At 21.2% G+C, this 13,847-nt stretch overlaps 1 protein-coding gene across 1 annotated transcript; it reads right to left on the bottom strand.

The window, feature by feature from the left end:
* Positions 1 to 965: 965 nt before the first annotated feature.
* On the bottom strand, positions 966 to 12,409 carry LOC136988620 (uncharacterized). Its single transcript, XM_067286524.1, has 2 exons — positions 12,084 to 12,409; positions 966 to 2,977 (listed from the first exon to the last, which is right to left on the bottom strand). Exons 1-2 carry the CDS (start codon positions 12,142 to 12,144, stop codon positions 2,415 to 2,417), a joined length of 624 nt encoding a protein of 207 aa, XP_067142625.1. The 5' UTR covers positions 12,145 to 12,409; the 3' UTR covers positions 966 to 2,414.
* Between the last annotated feature and the right edge of the window lie 1,438 nt (positions 12,410 to 13,847).

Here is a 13,847-nt window from a genome sequence, read left to right as displayed (position 1 = left end):
TTTTGAATAAAAATTTTTAGTATTAACGACTATACTAATAGCACAATCAGACGGAAATGGCAATCCTCTCTATTAAGAACAGAATTATAGACTGGTATTGAACATATTAAAAATTCATCTTTTTACGTATAGAAACGAACTTTCATTGGCTACTCTCATAAGGATTAAAAATCTGAAAATAATGTTTATAAAATTTGTAATTTAAAATTGTAAGAGCATTTTTTTTTTGTTTCATTGTTTTTATGGAATAAAATGTCCTTGTGGATCTAATAACTTTTTAATTAAATAAAATTAAAAGATATTTGAAAACATTTCAATAAAGATGTTAGGATATTATTATTATTATTACAAATGCTAACTTTTAAAATAAATTTTCAAAAACCTTATTCTTTTATGTATCATAAATTTATAACAATTTAATTTTATAAAAAAATCTTGTTTTAATATTTTATTTAAAATTAGCCTATATTATTAATTTTTAAGAAAATTTTAATTAGAAATCTGTCTTAGAAATGTCTAACAAATTTCTAATTAGAAGAAATATCAATCATCAGTTGAAAATTTGACTATTGATTCTTACCTTTTTATCGGCAGAAATTTTCAAACTCCAAAATTTACAACAGAAAAAGAAAATGAATTGCATATTATTCTATTTGTTTTAGTTTAAATTATTCGTAATTCTGTTTTACACCACAAAAATTAAATGCAATCACTTTAACAAATTCAGAGATACAATAATTATTTTAAAATTTCATGCTTTAATAATTAACTATTGTCTAATAAAAAAGTATATGGCAGAAATAATGATTAAAAATTGTTTTTATAGATTTCCCCCCTTCAGTTTCATAGTAATAATAAAGCTAAGTTGAAATTTTAAGAGAATTATGTTTGCCACATGTATAAATAAAAACATCAATGTTAAACATAAGAATTATTTAAATAACTTTAAGACTAAAAAAATAACATATTATTAAAACTTACAGTTTTTATTCAGTTACTATTTTATATCACATGAATTCATGCTGTTTGATAACAACAATTACTACACTGCAGCCATTGAACAAAAATATACAGATTTTACAGAGTTACGCTTTTTTTTTATAATATAACACTGCTACGGGGTTTTGACGATAGATTGCTTTAACACTACGTATACAACAACAACAAACATTTATAAGAAGCAAAATGATTAACAACATTTTGAAAACAATATATTACATCTGAATTTAATGATGATAATAAAATAATAGTAATAATAAAATTTAACAATTAATAAATATAGAAATAATTTTATAAACAATATTTATATTGATAACTTATATACAATCATTAAAAAATATTGCATAAGTAATTCTAACAATAATCATATTAATGTTGCATCTTATTGATATGGAATGATACTGACCAAGCAAAGGAATGATTATTTCATCCCGAAAAATTTTTTGGCATCAATATTATATATTTATGAATAGAGTTCCATTTGTTGTTAAAAACTTTTTAAGAATAAATTTATATCAGCTTTGCACATGTAAACTTTGGTTTAAAATCAACACAAAATGCAGTTTAAAGCTCAATGGAATTGATGGAATATCTTAAATTTTCATTATGAGATCAAATATTCAAAAATCACTAAATATAAAAATATTCCAGAAATATTTTTTTTTTTATTTTCCTCGTTTCTTCTTCAAAATGGATGAAAAAAGTATTTTAACAAATATTTTTTTTTATTTAAAAAATATTTTAATATTTTGAAAAATATATACTGTATATACACGTGTACTGTATGTAGATATCTCAAATAAATGTATTAATTATCTAGACAATCTGTTGTTATCATAATATTTTGCAAAAGTTTTAATCGTTATTTTAACAATTATAATATATGTAATCCTCTTATACCATTCTCTGAAAGACTCGAATGCAAAATACATTCATATTTCAATACTACTTATAAACTAGGTTTATAAGGAAACAAAAATCTTTTGCTTAATCCACACTGTATAGATGTTGGATTAATATAGTTCATACAGATAATTCTAACACATTTACTATATTTTATACAATATATATAGAATTGAACACACATTTGTTCTTGCATTAAAACATTTTTAATAATTAATGTTCATGGTTTTGATTTAAGGCTATTTTGGGTGAGGCACTGAGATTATGGTCTTCAGACAAATTTCCTTTAATTTAAAATTAGTCTTGATAATATATTTTTAAATTTGTTTTTGATTTAGACTAATAAATATAATTTTTACATTAAATTGATCATTAAAATTTGTTACAACATATTTTCCAACAATACTAATATAGTTCACAACATTTATCATATCTATTATATGATACGTACACATTTTATATTTTGTACACATTTTGCATATGTAGGGGATTCAATACCATAAGTTTATTATTTATAATGCATTCAGGGGAAATTGGAAATTTGAAATATTTTCTTGTATAAACTGAGACACAAAATTTTCCATCACATTGATAATTACTGATCTAGATTTATGAGCAATGTTATTAAGAATTAATCTTAGCAGCCAATTTAGCATTATACTCAGACCAGTAGCTCTTGTTACTTTAAAATCTGAGAAATGTGTGACTTTAAACGAATCCAATCTCATATTACCTTGTGATGCTATCAAGCTCATTCTTACACTAAGACTGTCACATTTACCTTCTATGATTCCCTTTATCCAAAACAATATAGCTTTTGCTTTATAATTTACATTAAAATAAATATCTCTTACACCAAGATACCCTTCCACTCTGACTGTATCACCTTCGTAAGACAGAGTACAATCATCTATCCGCTGAAGAGTTGACAGGCCTCTTATGACTCCAAGAGATGTCTTAAACTTGCCTTCATCAATATCTGGTATTATCAAAGGATCGATCTGATGGATAAAAAGCTCATCTTTCTTCAAATTTCCCAAAATATTATCGATATAATTATTCAGGTTCCCAATATCTAAAAATAATAAAAAAAGTTGTTAATTTGTTTCAAAAATTTTACTATCAGAATTTATTTATACTAATGCAATATAATTTTAATAATAAAATTTCTTGGAAAATTTACCTAAAAAGTTTTCAATTATTTATTATATAGACAAACACCATATGGTTTTGTTCAAGTCTAAATGATAGATTTACTTTTGATTGATTGAAGTTCAAAATAACAACATTAAAGATTAATTCAACAATTCAGAATGCCACTTACTGTAATTACAAATTTGAAAACAGTAAAATCTACATTGATATTTTCAACAACATTTTTAAAACATTGCAGTTTTAATAAATCAAATTTTATTCATCATTAATGTCAGAGTTACAGTCAAGATCACATTTTCTGACCAGCCAACCTGAATAACTCAGATGTAAACATTATATAACAGAGGTGGCCAACTTTTGTGTACATAAGATCTACTTTTTATCTTAAAAATGTGTCATGATCGACTTGTTGTCATAGGCATAGTTAAATGGGGAGGGGGAAGTGTGAAATACATACTGTGTTTATACACTGTGATTCAGTACGAGGTGCACTGCTTATGAGTCCAGTCATAACTGCATGCATACTGTTGTGTTCGGTTACAAATATAATACATTAAGTCAAAACATCGCAAACAATCGACCAAAATTGGTTTGGTGATCGACTTGTTATATAGCAGGGGTGGCCAACAACTACACAAAATTTTAAAAATTTCCATTTTTTTTTTAAACTTAATGTATGATATAAAATAAATATATATAAATATAAATATATTATATAAAATATAAATATTAATTTTAAAACAATTAAAAATTTTCTTTCAGATAATTTTAGAATTGTATTCAAAACAAAATATTTATCATGAATTATTTTATATTTCATATAGTTATGTATAAAATACACAAATTCAAAAATTACTGGTATTTGAAGATCCTATTCCACTGTTAAAACATATTAACCAAAATAAAAACAGTTAAAATTGTATATGAAAATTACATTTTAATCAAGCTTAATGTTTACTTAATTATATCAATAAAATAAACACTATCAGCTGAAAAGTTTACTATATTATATTACACAAATATTATATTAACAACAAATTTCCACCACTATTAATTAAACTATTTGAAAACAAATTAATGTTAAATTTTACAGAGGAGACATAACAGTATCAAATTGCATAAGATGATATTGATACACTGGATTTTTTTTATTGATATTTTAAAATAAAGTTTTAAATAAATGATTAAGATAAAACATGCACTAGATAATTTGACACTCACTTAAATTTTCAAAAACAAAAATAGTAACTTTAATATAAAAATACAACCTTTTATAACTAGAATTGTTTAAAAAATAATTTCTAAAATGGAAAAAAATTTCTTTAAAATTAAAAATGCAATTTAAAATCCATTACTAAATATTTAAAAATTGCATTTTTTAATTAATTCAACCTGAAAAAGGTGAATTTATAATAACTTTGACAGATTTAATTTTTAATATTTAAAAATATATTTATTGTTACATACTAGTTATTTTTAAATGGATAGTGTATGTATGAAATTTTTAAAAATGTATTAAAAATAAAGTTTGCAGTAAGAATTTTCTTATTTCTTATATGAAAATACAAGACTTGAAAGAAAGCAAATCTTAAAAAACCAAAAAACTTTTTTTTTATTACTTCTATAAAATGTTGAAAGTTTTAGAAATTAATGTTTATGTTATTCAAAATTAAATTGAGTGCATATTTTTGTTGAGTATTTTTGTTATGCATAATTTCAAATATGCTTTTGATTTAATTAAAAGAAATTAAATAAAAGTTAACATATAAACTATTATAAATTTATTCTTAATGAAACGAAATCATTCTCAATAAATGCTTAAAAGAAATTTATTTATAAATTTCCATATAATTTTGAAGATTAATTAATTTGATACACTAAAAACAGCATAATTAACATTATTTTAATTCAAGACTTTCATTCATTTTTAAATGCACTACTATTATATACCATATACAATCTTACAATTAATAAAATAGTTTTTAAAATTAAAGTTTAAAGTTATTTTTCAGTCTTTTCTAGCCAATTGTTTTCAATTTTGTTCAAAGTTCTTGGTGCATTTAAAAATCAAGTTTAAAAGCTATAAAAATGTTTGTGTAACATTAAATTAAGACTTTCAGTCAAAAGAAGTTCAGTTTTTTACTTGGTTATTAAAAGATTTTGGAATTTGTTTAACTGTATTGCAGATGTACAACACATGCAGAGAAATTCAGATAACAGCAATCTCTCTAAAAAGTTCAATTACACAAAAGCCTTAGAAACAATATTTTTTGTCTGAAATAGTAGTTAAAATGAAATATAGGCTAACTAATGTTGGTTCTTTGCTTATATATGAATTTTTTGTGACATTTTAAAAGCAATTTGTATTAATTTGATAAAAAGTATTAAATATTTCAAATGTGATTTAATAACTTTGCAATAGGATTTGAGTGTATTTTGTTTAAAAATTTAAAATTTCACATTATGCAAACTGATCTATTAGCCATAATGTTTATTTTCATGAAATTGTAAATTTCAACATTTTCATCATCTGAACTAGTTAGTTATTTTTATTAAGGCATAGCATCTAATAATATAACACGACCTTTGAAGATAAATTCTTGTGCAATTTTTAATCTGTTAACATTAAAAATTAGCACAAATTCTGAAAATTACTAACCATTATAAATGTGTGTTATCCTTTTCATTGATCATCTTATAAACATGTCTGAAGTTTAAATATGTAACCATTGAATTAATCTCAAACTTATTTTTAAGTTATTACTTTTTTTATTTTTTCATATTAGTAATGTTTTTGGTTCAATTATACTCTTTAATTAAAAAACTATGTTTGGTACTGCTCATTGAGGTTACCTCAATAAGCAGTACAATTAATATTTGTTTATTATATAAAAAAAATTCTAAATTATAAAATTTTAGCTTTTACTTAAAAAAGTAATACTTTTTAATATGGAAAAAAAAGTATAATAGTCAGTTAATACAAACGATATAATAATAATCGGTGTCTAAGAAACTGAAATGTAGCATTTGGTGTATATTTAGTACCAGACAACTAGACTATGTATAGTGCTAAATATATTTTCTTAGTTTTTTCATTCAATTATAAGCTTTATCTTATAGATTTATTAAAAAGAAAATAAAAAGATATAAATAATTGTATTTTTATTTTATATTGAGAAGTGTAAAAATAAATTTTTTATATAAAAATGAAATTTACAATTACAATGTAAGCAAACAAAGTTTCATAAAAAAAACATTTGACTATTTGTAGAATATTTTAAACCATATAGCATTTTTGGTGAGTGAATTATATATAATTTAATATGAAATTAATTTGAACTTTTAGCATATATATATATATATATGCTAAATGTCTTTTTTTTATATTTCTTTTAGATTATCTTTTATTTTAATTGAACAACTCCTACTGTTGAAATAAATATTTAAAAAAATCAATTAGTAATATGAATAGAAATGTTTGTATTTCTTACATATTAAATGATAAACCTTCATTTATTATTATTTTTTGATAAAATTATCAAATTTCAATTAATATTTTACCAATTAATTAATTAATATAATAAATATATATATATATATTTATTTATTTATTACTAATTATATTCTTTTAAATTACTGTACAAAAATTATTTGTTTAAATTTTATATTTTCAATAATCTAAAAAATATTTCAAAGATTAGAAAAACTATATAGTTATTCAAACTTTTTAAACTCTTTGAAAGATAATATCTGTTCAGTTTTTATGAAATTATTTGGCAGAAAATTACATACAATATTACAAAAGTGTTTTAAATTTTTAATTCTGTAATATAGTATTGAGCAAAAAATCTCAATAAATGAACACGCCTTAATAAAATAGAACATTCATTGTAGTATATTCAATAAACTAGTATATTAAAATGTACTATAAATATAAATTTCTAAATTAGTATTTTCAAAAAACTGTGCACCCATTATTACTTTTTTGTACAAACTACATCATTAATTAACTAATACTATAAAGGCAATATGATTTAACTACATTTAAACTACTAAAATAGAAAAAACAAAAACTTAGAGTGAATTAAAATAACATTTCTAGTATTAGTAATAGTTCATTATAAATTATATAACTTAGCAAATACCAGCTAATTATCTGCAATTGTGAACAAGGAATACAAACAGCTATTGTTTGAACTTTTCCATATTGTCTGCTAAATATAGATTATTTTGAATCATCTTGTTACTTTCTTTGTTTTACAGTGAATCTGCTTATTATTTTGTTTTAACAATATATATATATTTACTACTTTACTGGTTTAACAGTACTTTAGTTTATTATTCTGTTTTATTTTATCAGCACTATCCTATTTTATGTAAAATTTTTTTATAGAGTGTTTAATCTTTTAATGTTCTAAACATCAAATTAACATGTTAAGTCAAAAAAGATGATGAGGGACTCCAGGTCCGAAATGCATTCTGAAAATAAAATATTGTTTTTCTAAGTCTAATTTGATGTCCTGTGGTGGTGTAATAAGTCTAGCAGTAAAGTAAGGCCAATCTTAGTGCTCACAAGTCATTAAGAAGACTAGACAAGAAGTGTATCATAATAATAGCAGACAAAATAATCTATTACTAAGACAAATCATTTTTATAAATTTTAATAATTTTCATATTTTCTGAAATTATGTCACAATATGAAAAGTTCAAATATCATTTACTATTTACCATTATTCTAGTTAATAATAGTTACACTGTCACTATTCTTATTCTTCAAAGCTCACATCCATTTTATGTTTTGTTCAACCTATACTAAGAAATATGTTATATTAAATATCACTGATTTGACCTATCTGAATGTTTTGTTGTCATTTGAAAGTTATTAAATTGTAAATGTATTTCCTATTGTTGATTTCATATTTTTGCAAAACAAAACATGTCTTTATAGAAATGACATTATAGCCTATATATTTGGGAAGCATTTCTATAATAATAAATAAAATTTTATTAAGTAACTTATAAACTTTTTGAAATATTTTAATTGTTTGACAAAATTTTTATATGTTAATTTAGTGTGTACTTCATAAAAGGTTATTCAAAATATAATAATTTTATTACAAGACTACAATTTTAATTAATATGTCTATTCTTTAAAATATGGTTTTGTATATAGGAATTTAAAAATTTCTGTTAAGCAATGTGTTGTCTCTTATCTAAATTGGAAATAGTAGATAAAAATAGTAAATGAACAGGAATTAATTGGTTGTATTAATATTGTGTTTATTCAATTAAGTTGTTTGTTGCCATTTATGACAATCTTTCTATCATAGAGAAATATTCACACAAAGAAGCGTTAAAAAAATTTAACGCCTCTTCAGTTGGCGTGACGTCCACTTGAAGTATTTCATTTACCTAACATGACAATTTTTACTGTATAAGAACATTTTCCAGCATACTATAAAACTAACATTAAAAAATAATAAATCATATTTTGTAATTTCAAAATTCAGTTATCTTAACAACTAAATTATATGATTAATATTATATTGGTTAAAAAAAAAATAATAATATAATAATAATAATAATAATAAAAGTTATTATTTGTAATTATTAGAATTCAATAGAAATATACTTTATTATAAAATCTTAAAATTAAAAAATTAAAACTATGCAAAAATTTAATTCTACAAGATCAGATCAGATTACAAAAACTCATGCCTCAACAAATAAATCAACAATTAATTAAAAACATTACACAATATCACAATAATAACAGATTTAAGTGCTTTACGAAAAAAATTCAAACTTGGTTGATTTATATTTTTTTCTTTTATAAATATTTGTTAAATATTAATAAATATAATTCTATTTAAGACTGAAATATAAAAAAATGAAAAAATTAATTTAATAAATGATGTTTACATTATCTTAAATATTTCAGTAGTGTTTTTGATTAAGAGAATTGAAAAATAAAAATGATAAAAAAAGATATTAATATTTTTATGTTTACCTTCTTGTTAAATTATGAACCAGTAAAAATTAAATCAACAGGTAAATTTGTTTCAAATCAATTTTAAAAAAACAATGCACGATACAATTTATATATAAAATACAAATAATTATATATAAAATGTATAAAATACAAAAAAAATTTATTTTAAGAAATAAATTTGAATATCATAAATAAAATGCTTATATTATATATATATATATATATATATATATATTATATTGCATTTTCCTAGTCTATTTGGAGCAGACAATTTATATTCTCACAGTTTCCAGTAAAATCATTGTTGCATAACAACATAAAACATTTAATTAGGTTTCCGTTACTGGTTTTTGTAGACTTTAAAAAGAATTAAAAGCTAGTGACTCTTCAGTAACACATCATATAAGGAACAGTTGATTTATGTATTTTTTATTAAAGGAAATGCATTTCAAAACCAAAATGCATTTCCTTTAATAAAAAATACATAAATCAACTGTTCCTTCTGTGATGATGTGTTACTGAAGAAAGAAAGTCACTAGCTTTTAATTCTTTAAAGTCTACAAAACATTTAGTCACTCTGTAATTAAATAGAGTACTCAGAAAAAATTCCCACCAACAAAACAAAAATTAAAAAAAGAAAACAAATGTAATATCATTTTTAACATTTTTTACCTTGATAAATAATTCTCAATGCTTTAAACAAAATCATTTAAGAAAAATTTTATAATTTTATTTTAGAGAATAATTTGTGTAATCAGTGTTAATTTTTTTAATGAAATTGATAAACTAACTCTTCAACTTTAATACAAAAATTATAGAAATACTGTAGTTATCTTATAAATGAAATCAATATAAATTCATAATAAAAGCAAATTTATGCTAAATTGATATAAAAATTACTAAATAATTAGTAAAGATTTTGAAATTAATAAGCTATCATCTTAACCTATAAATTTAAGTAATATCTTATAGTTAATATTAGGTAATGAGTATAGAACAGTCAGGTTTTATAACTTAACTTGAATTAAAATTTAAGCAATTATATTTTTGATACAAAATGTTTAAAGTTAATAATGATAATTTAAAAATAACATACATATAAAAAAATATTTTTCACAAAATTTAAAATAATAACAATCTTAATATAAAAAAAACAAATGAACAAAAGAAATTAGTTTTCAATACAATAGATCAGATATTTATACATTCAATATCAGTTGTAACATTTTATGATTTCAGTCTAAATGTAATTATCATTAGTTTTCAAATAATATACTTTATTATACAATTTTTAAATTTCGTTCAGCTTTCATAAATAATGAATTTCATTATTTATACATTACATATAATAAATAATGCTTTTTCTTTTAAATTTTCATCATATTAACTAAAGAGGGAAAAATAAAAAGAAGTTTATTTAATCTAATTCACAAATAATGGTTTTTCTGCTAAAAGGAAATAGCTTCACATTAAAATGTAAATCAAAATCTACTTATTTTAGATTGATATTCAATGAAAAAAAATATCTGTTAAAAATAAAATTGAAATTCAATGATGCAACAAGTGTAAGCACTTGTTGCATCTTCAATACAATCAATTTTAAAATTCTTTTACAGAATAATATTATACATTTTTTTATTTAAAATTATATACATTTTTACATCACTGAAAATTTTTTTTTACTGATTTATTAGTAATGCAAAAAATATTTTATTGCATTTATATCATGATAACTGCATTAGTCATCGAAATTTCAATTTTACTTTTATCAAAGATTTCTTTATCCGTTTAAAGATAAGCATACAAGTAAATGAATAATTAGATGTTAACAATTTTTAATTATTGAATACTATAAATGAATTATTCATAAACAACTATAAAATGTCTGCAAAATTTTATTTAAGCATTTCTCTCATTTATAAATAAAAATAAGTTACTTATTAATTTAAATCTTAATTATAAAGTAGATATGTTATTCTCTATTGTATATGTAACTATTGTAAAAATTGAAAAAAATTAAACAATTACATTTTCAATTACTATAAGGATAAATATTAGCAATATTCAAATATATAAATCAGTTGCTCATATTGCTAAATGTAATTATATAAGAGACGAAAACTGTCTAATCAATCATTTCCAAGGAAGAATTATCGATTATCAAAATTTAAGAATTAAAAATAGTTATATGAATTCAAGTATATTTTTTTTATATATATATAAAAATACATTAATTCTAATAAACTTTTTACTTAAAAATTTCTTATGCTCTAAATACTATAAATGATTTGATCAAATCATAAAAGCTCAATTGATTTTTTTATATTTACATATTCGTTAAACAAATGAATTGACTCAACCTTTATAACTTTTTTTTTGTCTGTGTGCTAGAAGACAAAAACTTTGTCATTTAAAAAAAAAAAAAAAGTGAATTTGTTATAGGTGAATTCTACTACAATTAAATTTTTCTTCCAATCAAATTCATAAAATGCAACAATACAACAGTTAATGAAACAATTACCAAAAAAAAACAATTCAAATGTAAACAATATTAATTAAAATGTAATTTCTATAGTTAGAACCACACGAATAAAATGTTAACGTCAAAATAAAGAAATTTAATTTCAACTTTTAACGATCGCAAAGCATTCTTCGGTTTTAACCGCGCATTTCGATATTACTTTTGCATTCTAAAAATAATTTGATTATTTGATAATTTAATATTAATATTAGAGCAAAAAGACAATGCAAATGTTAGCAAAACTCACAATATACCAAATAATCAAACATTACAAATAGAGTTATGAGAATATAAAGAAATTTAAATTATGTTTAGAATGCAAGAAAAAAAACTCCATATCTAATAATGTCAGATATTGCATTTCTAGCTTTATAAATTTTCATAGAATTAAAGATATTAATAAATATCATTGTCAAGGCATCATAGGGATGAAAAATAATCATTTGAAATTCTGCAAAGAAATTTATTAAATGAATTTGTATTAAATTAGTGTTATTATTAATTTTAACATACCTTTACTATCTTCTCCATTATCTCCTAATACTGGCTTTAACAACCATTTAATCAAACTCATGATTTAAATCTTGCACCGAATCGCTACCATCATGTACTACTGTTGTCATGGCAACGACTCCTAGCTACTTCAGCATCGAATATAATGTAAATTTTATCATTTTTTCTATACATTAGCTTCTACAGTGTCATTATCTCTTTATGTATATACGAACGGCGTTAGAATCGGCAAATTTAAAATACTTAAAAACAGTGAAATTCGTTTACCAATTGCACGATTCACATCCCTCTTTCCATTCTCCGCGCAACGCCATCTACATGACGTAAATTGGGATTACCTCTATAATTTTTTTTTTTTTTTTTTTAAATGAAAAATTAATTTATGCAAATAATGAGGATAAATTAATTATTAATTATTATAAATAATTTTATTAAATTTTAAATTTATTATTGATTAATTCCTTTAAAATTTTTACTTTCTTATTAACTTATTAATTATTCTCATATACTGTTGCTGCATAGAAGTTTTACTTGTTTAAGTGTATGCTTATGTAATGGAAGATAAAATCTCTAGCGAATAAATTGTGAATTAAGAAATTAAAGAAAATAAAAGATAATTCAGTATTGAAATTTTTTATTTTGTATTGATTTTTAAATTAAGTATTTTTTTAAAAGCATTGTAGAAATAAGTAATTATTGTTGTGTCGCGCTTGTTTTGCTTCCTTTTTTTTGCGTTGATAGGAATTAGAGAAATGTTTATTAATTTTTTAAATTTTTATGCCGGTTTTCTTTGTTTATTATATTATATAATTCATTACTTTGTTCCTCTCTTTAATGATTTATATTCGAGATGCATAATTTAAAAGAATTTTAACAAAATATGCACAATTAAATTTAATTAAGCTATTAATTTTGTTGAAAAATTATTAAAACTTTTTTAAAATTTCGCTTATATACATTTAATTCATTTAATAGGTAATTTACAGGTTAGCCCAAACTGTGATATTAACTTACTTTTGCACTACTCTAATTATTTATTATTACTACATTTATATGTTAAAAATAAATCGATTTATTAAAAATAAATTTATAAATGTTTACGTTTATTAATTATTTAATTTAATAATTTGTTTTACTACGAATAAATCTATGAGAAAAGACAAAATCTATTGCTTCAAGAACAAATTTCATATCATAGAAATATTGGATTTTAATAAATAATACCGGTTACTTTAAATGTTTTTTTATTTCAGTAAATACGGTAATTATTATAGAAAATATTTTTGCAGGAGAAATTTGTCTTTAAATATACTTCTCAGCTATTATTACTAATTCTCAATGCAGCGGAAATTGCACATTAGTACTCACAATATGTTAGTGGAGTTGAAAAATAAATCTAAAAGCTCTTAGAAAAACTCACTTGAGAGATTTAATTGTAACATTATTATATGTTTGCTTTTTATTTTATTATAATCACAATTCACAATTATTATTGTAACTGGTAAATTGTAATTAATTTTTTTTAAAATACAGTATTATTTATTGTGTAATATTGTTTCATTCATAACATATTTTTTTTTAATTTTTCAGTAATAAATTTATATATTAAATACCGGTAATATTGAAAAAAAAGACATTAATTACCAGTTTGTAAACTACAATTTTGTGTAAATCACTAATTTCGAAAATTTGTATTTTATGTTAAGCCTGTAACTTTTTGACAATATTATATTAAACATATTAGATATATTATATTATTACTTT

Source organism: Centruroides vittatus, unplaced genomic scaffold (assembly GCF_030686945.1).
Source record: "Centruroides vittatus isolate TY-2023 unplaced genomic scaffold, ASM3068694v2 scaffold_373, whole genome shotgun sequence".
Classification (NCBI taxonomy): Eukaryota; Metazoa; Arthropoda; class Arachnida; order Scorpiones; family Buthidae; genus Centruroides; species Centruroides vittatus.
This window is presented reverse-complemented; position numbering and strand designations above follow the sequence as displayed.

Bases quoted from the DNA above. Each gene is read 5' to 3' on its own strand.
- LOC136988620 (XM_067286524.1), bottom strand. From the start codon at position 12,144: ATGAGTTTGATTAAATGGTTGTTAAAGCCAGTATTAGGAGATAATGGA. The intron at 2,978-12,083 runs GTATGTTAAAAT...TATTATTTTTAG, and splicing joins TAATGGAGAAGATAGTAAAG to ATATTGGGAACCTGAATAAT.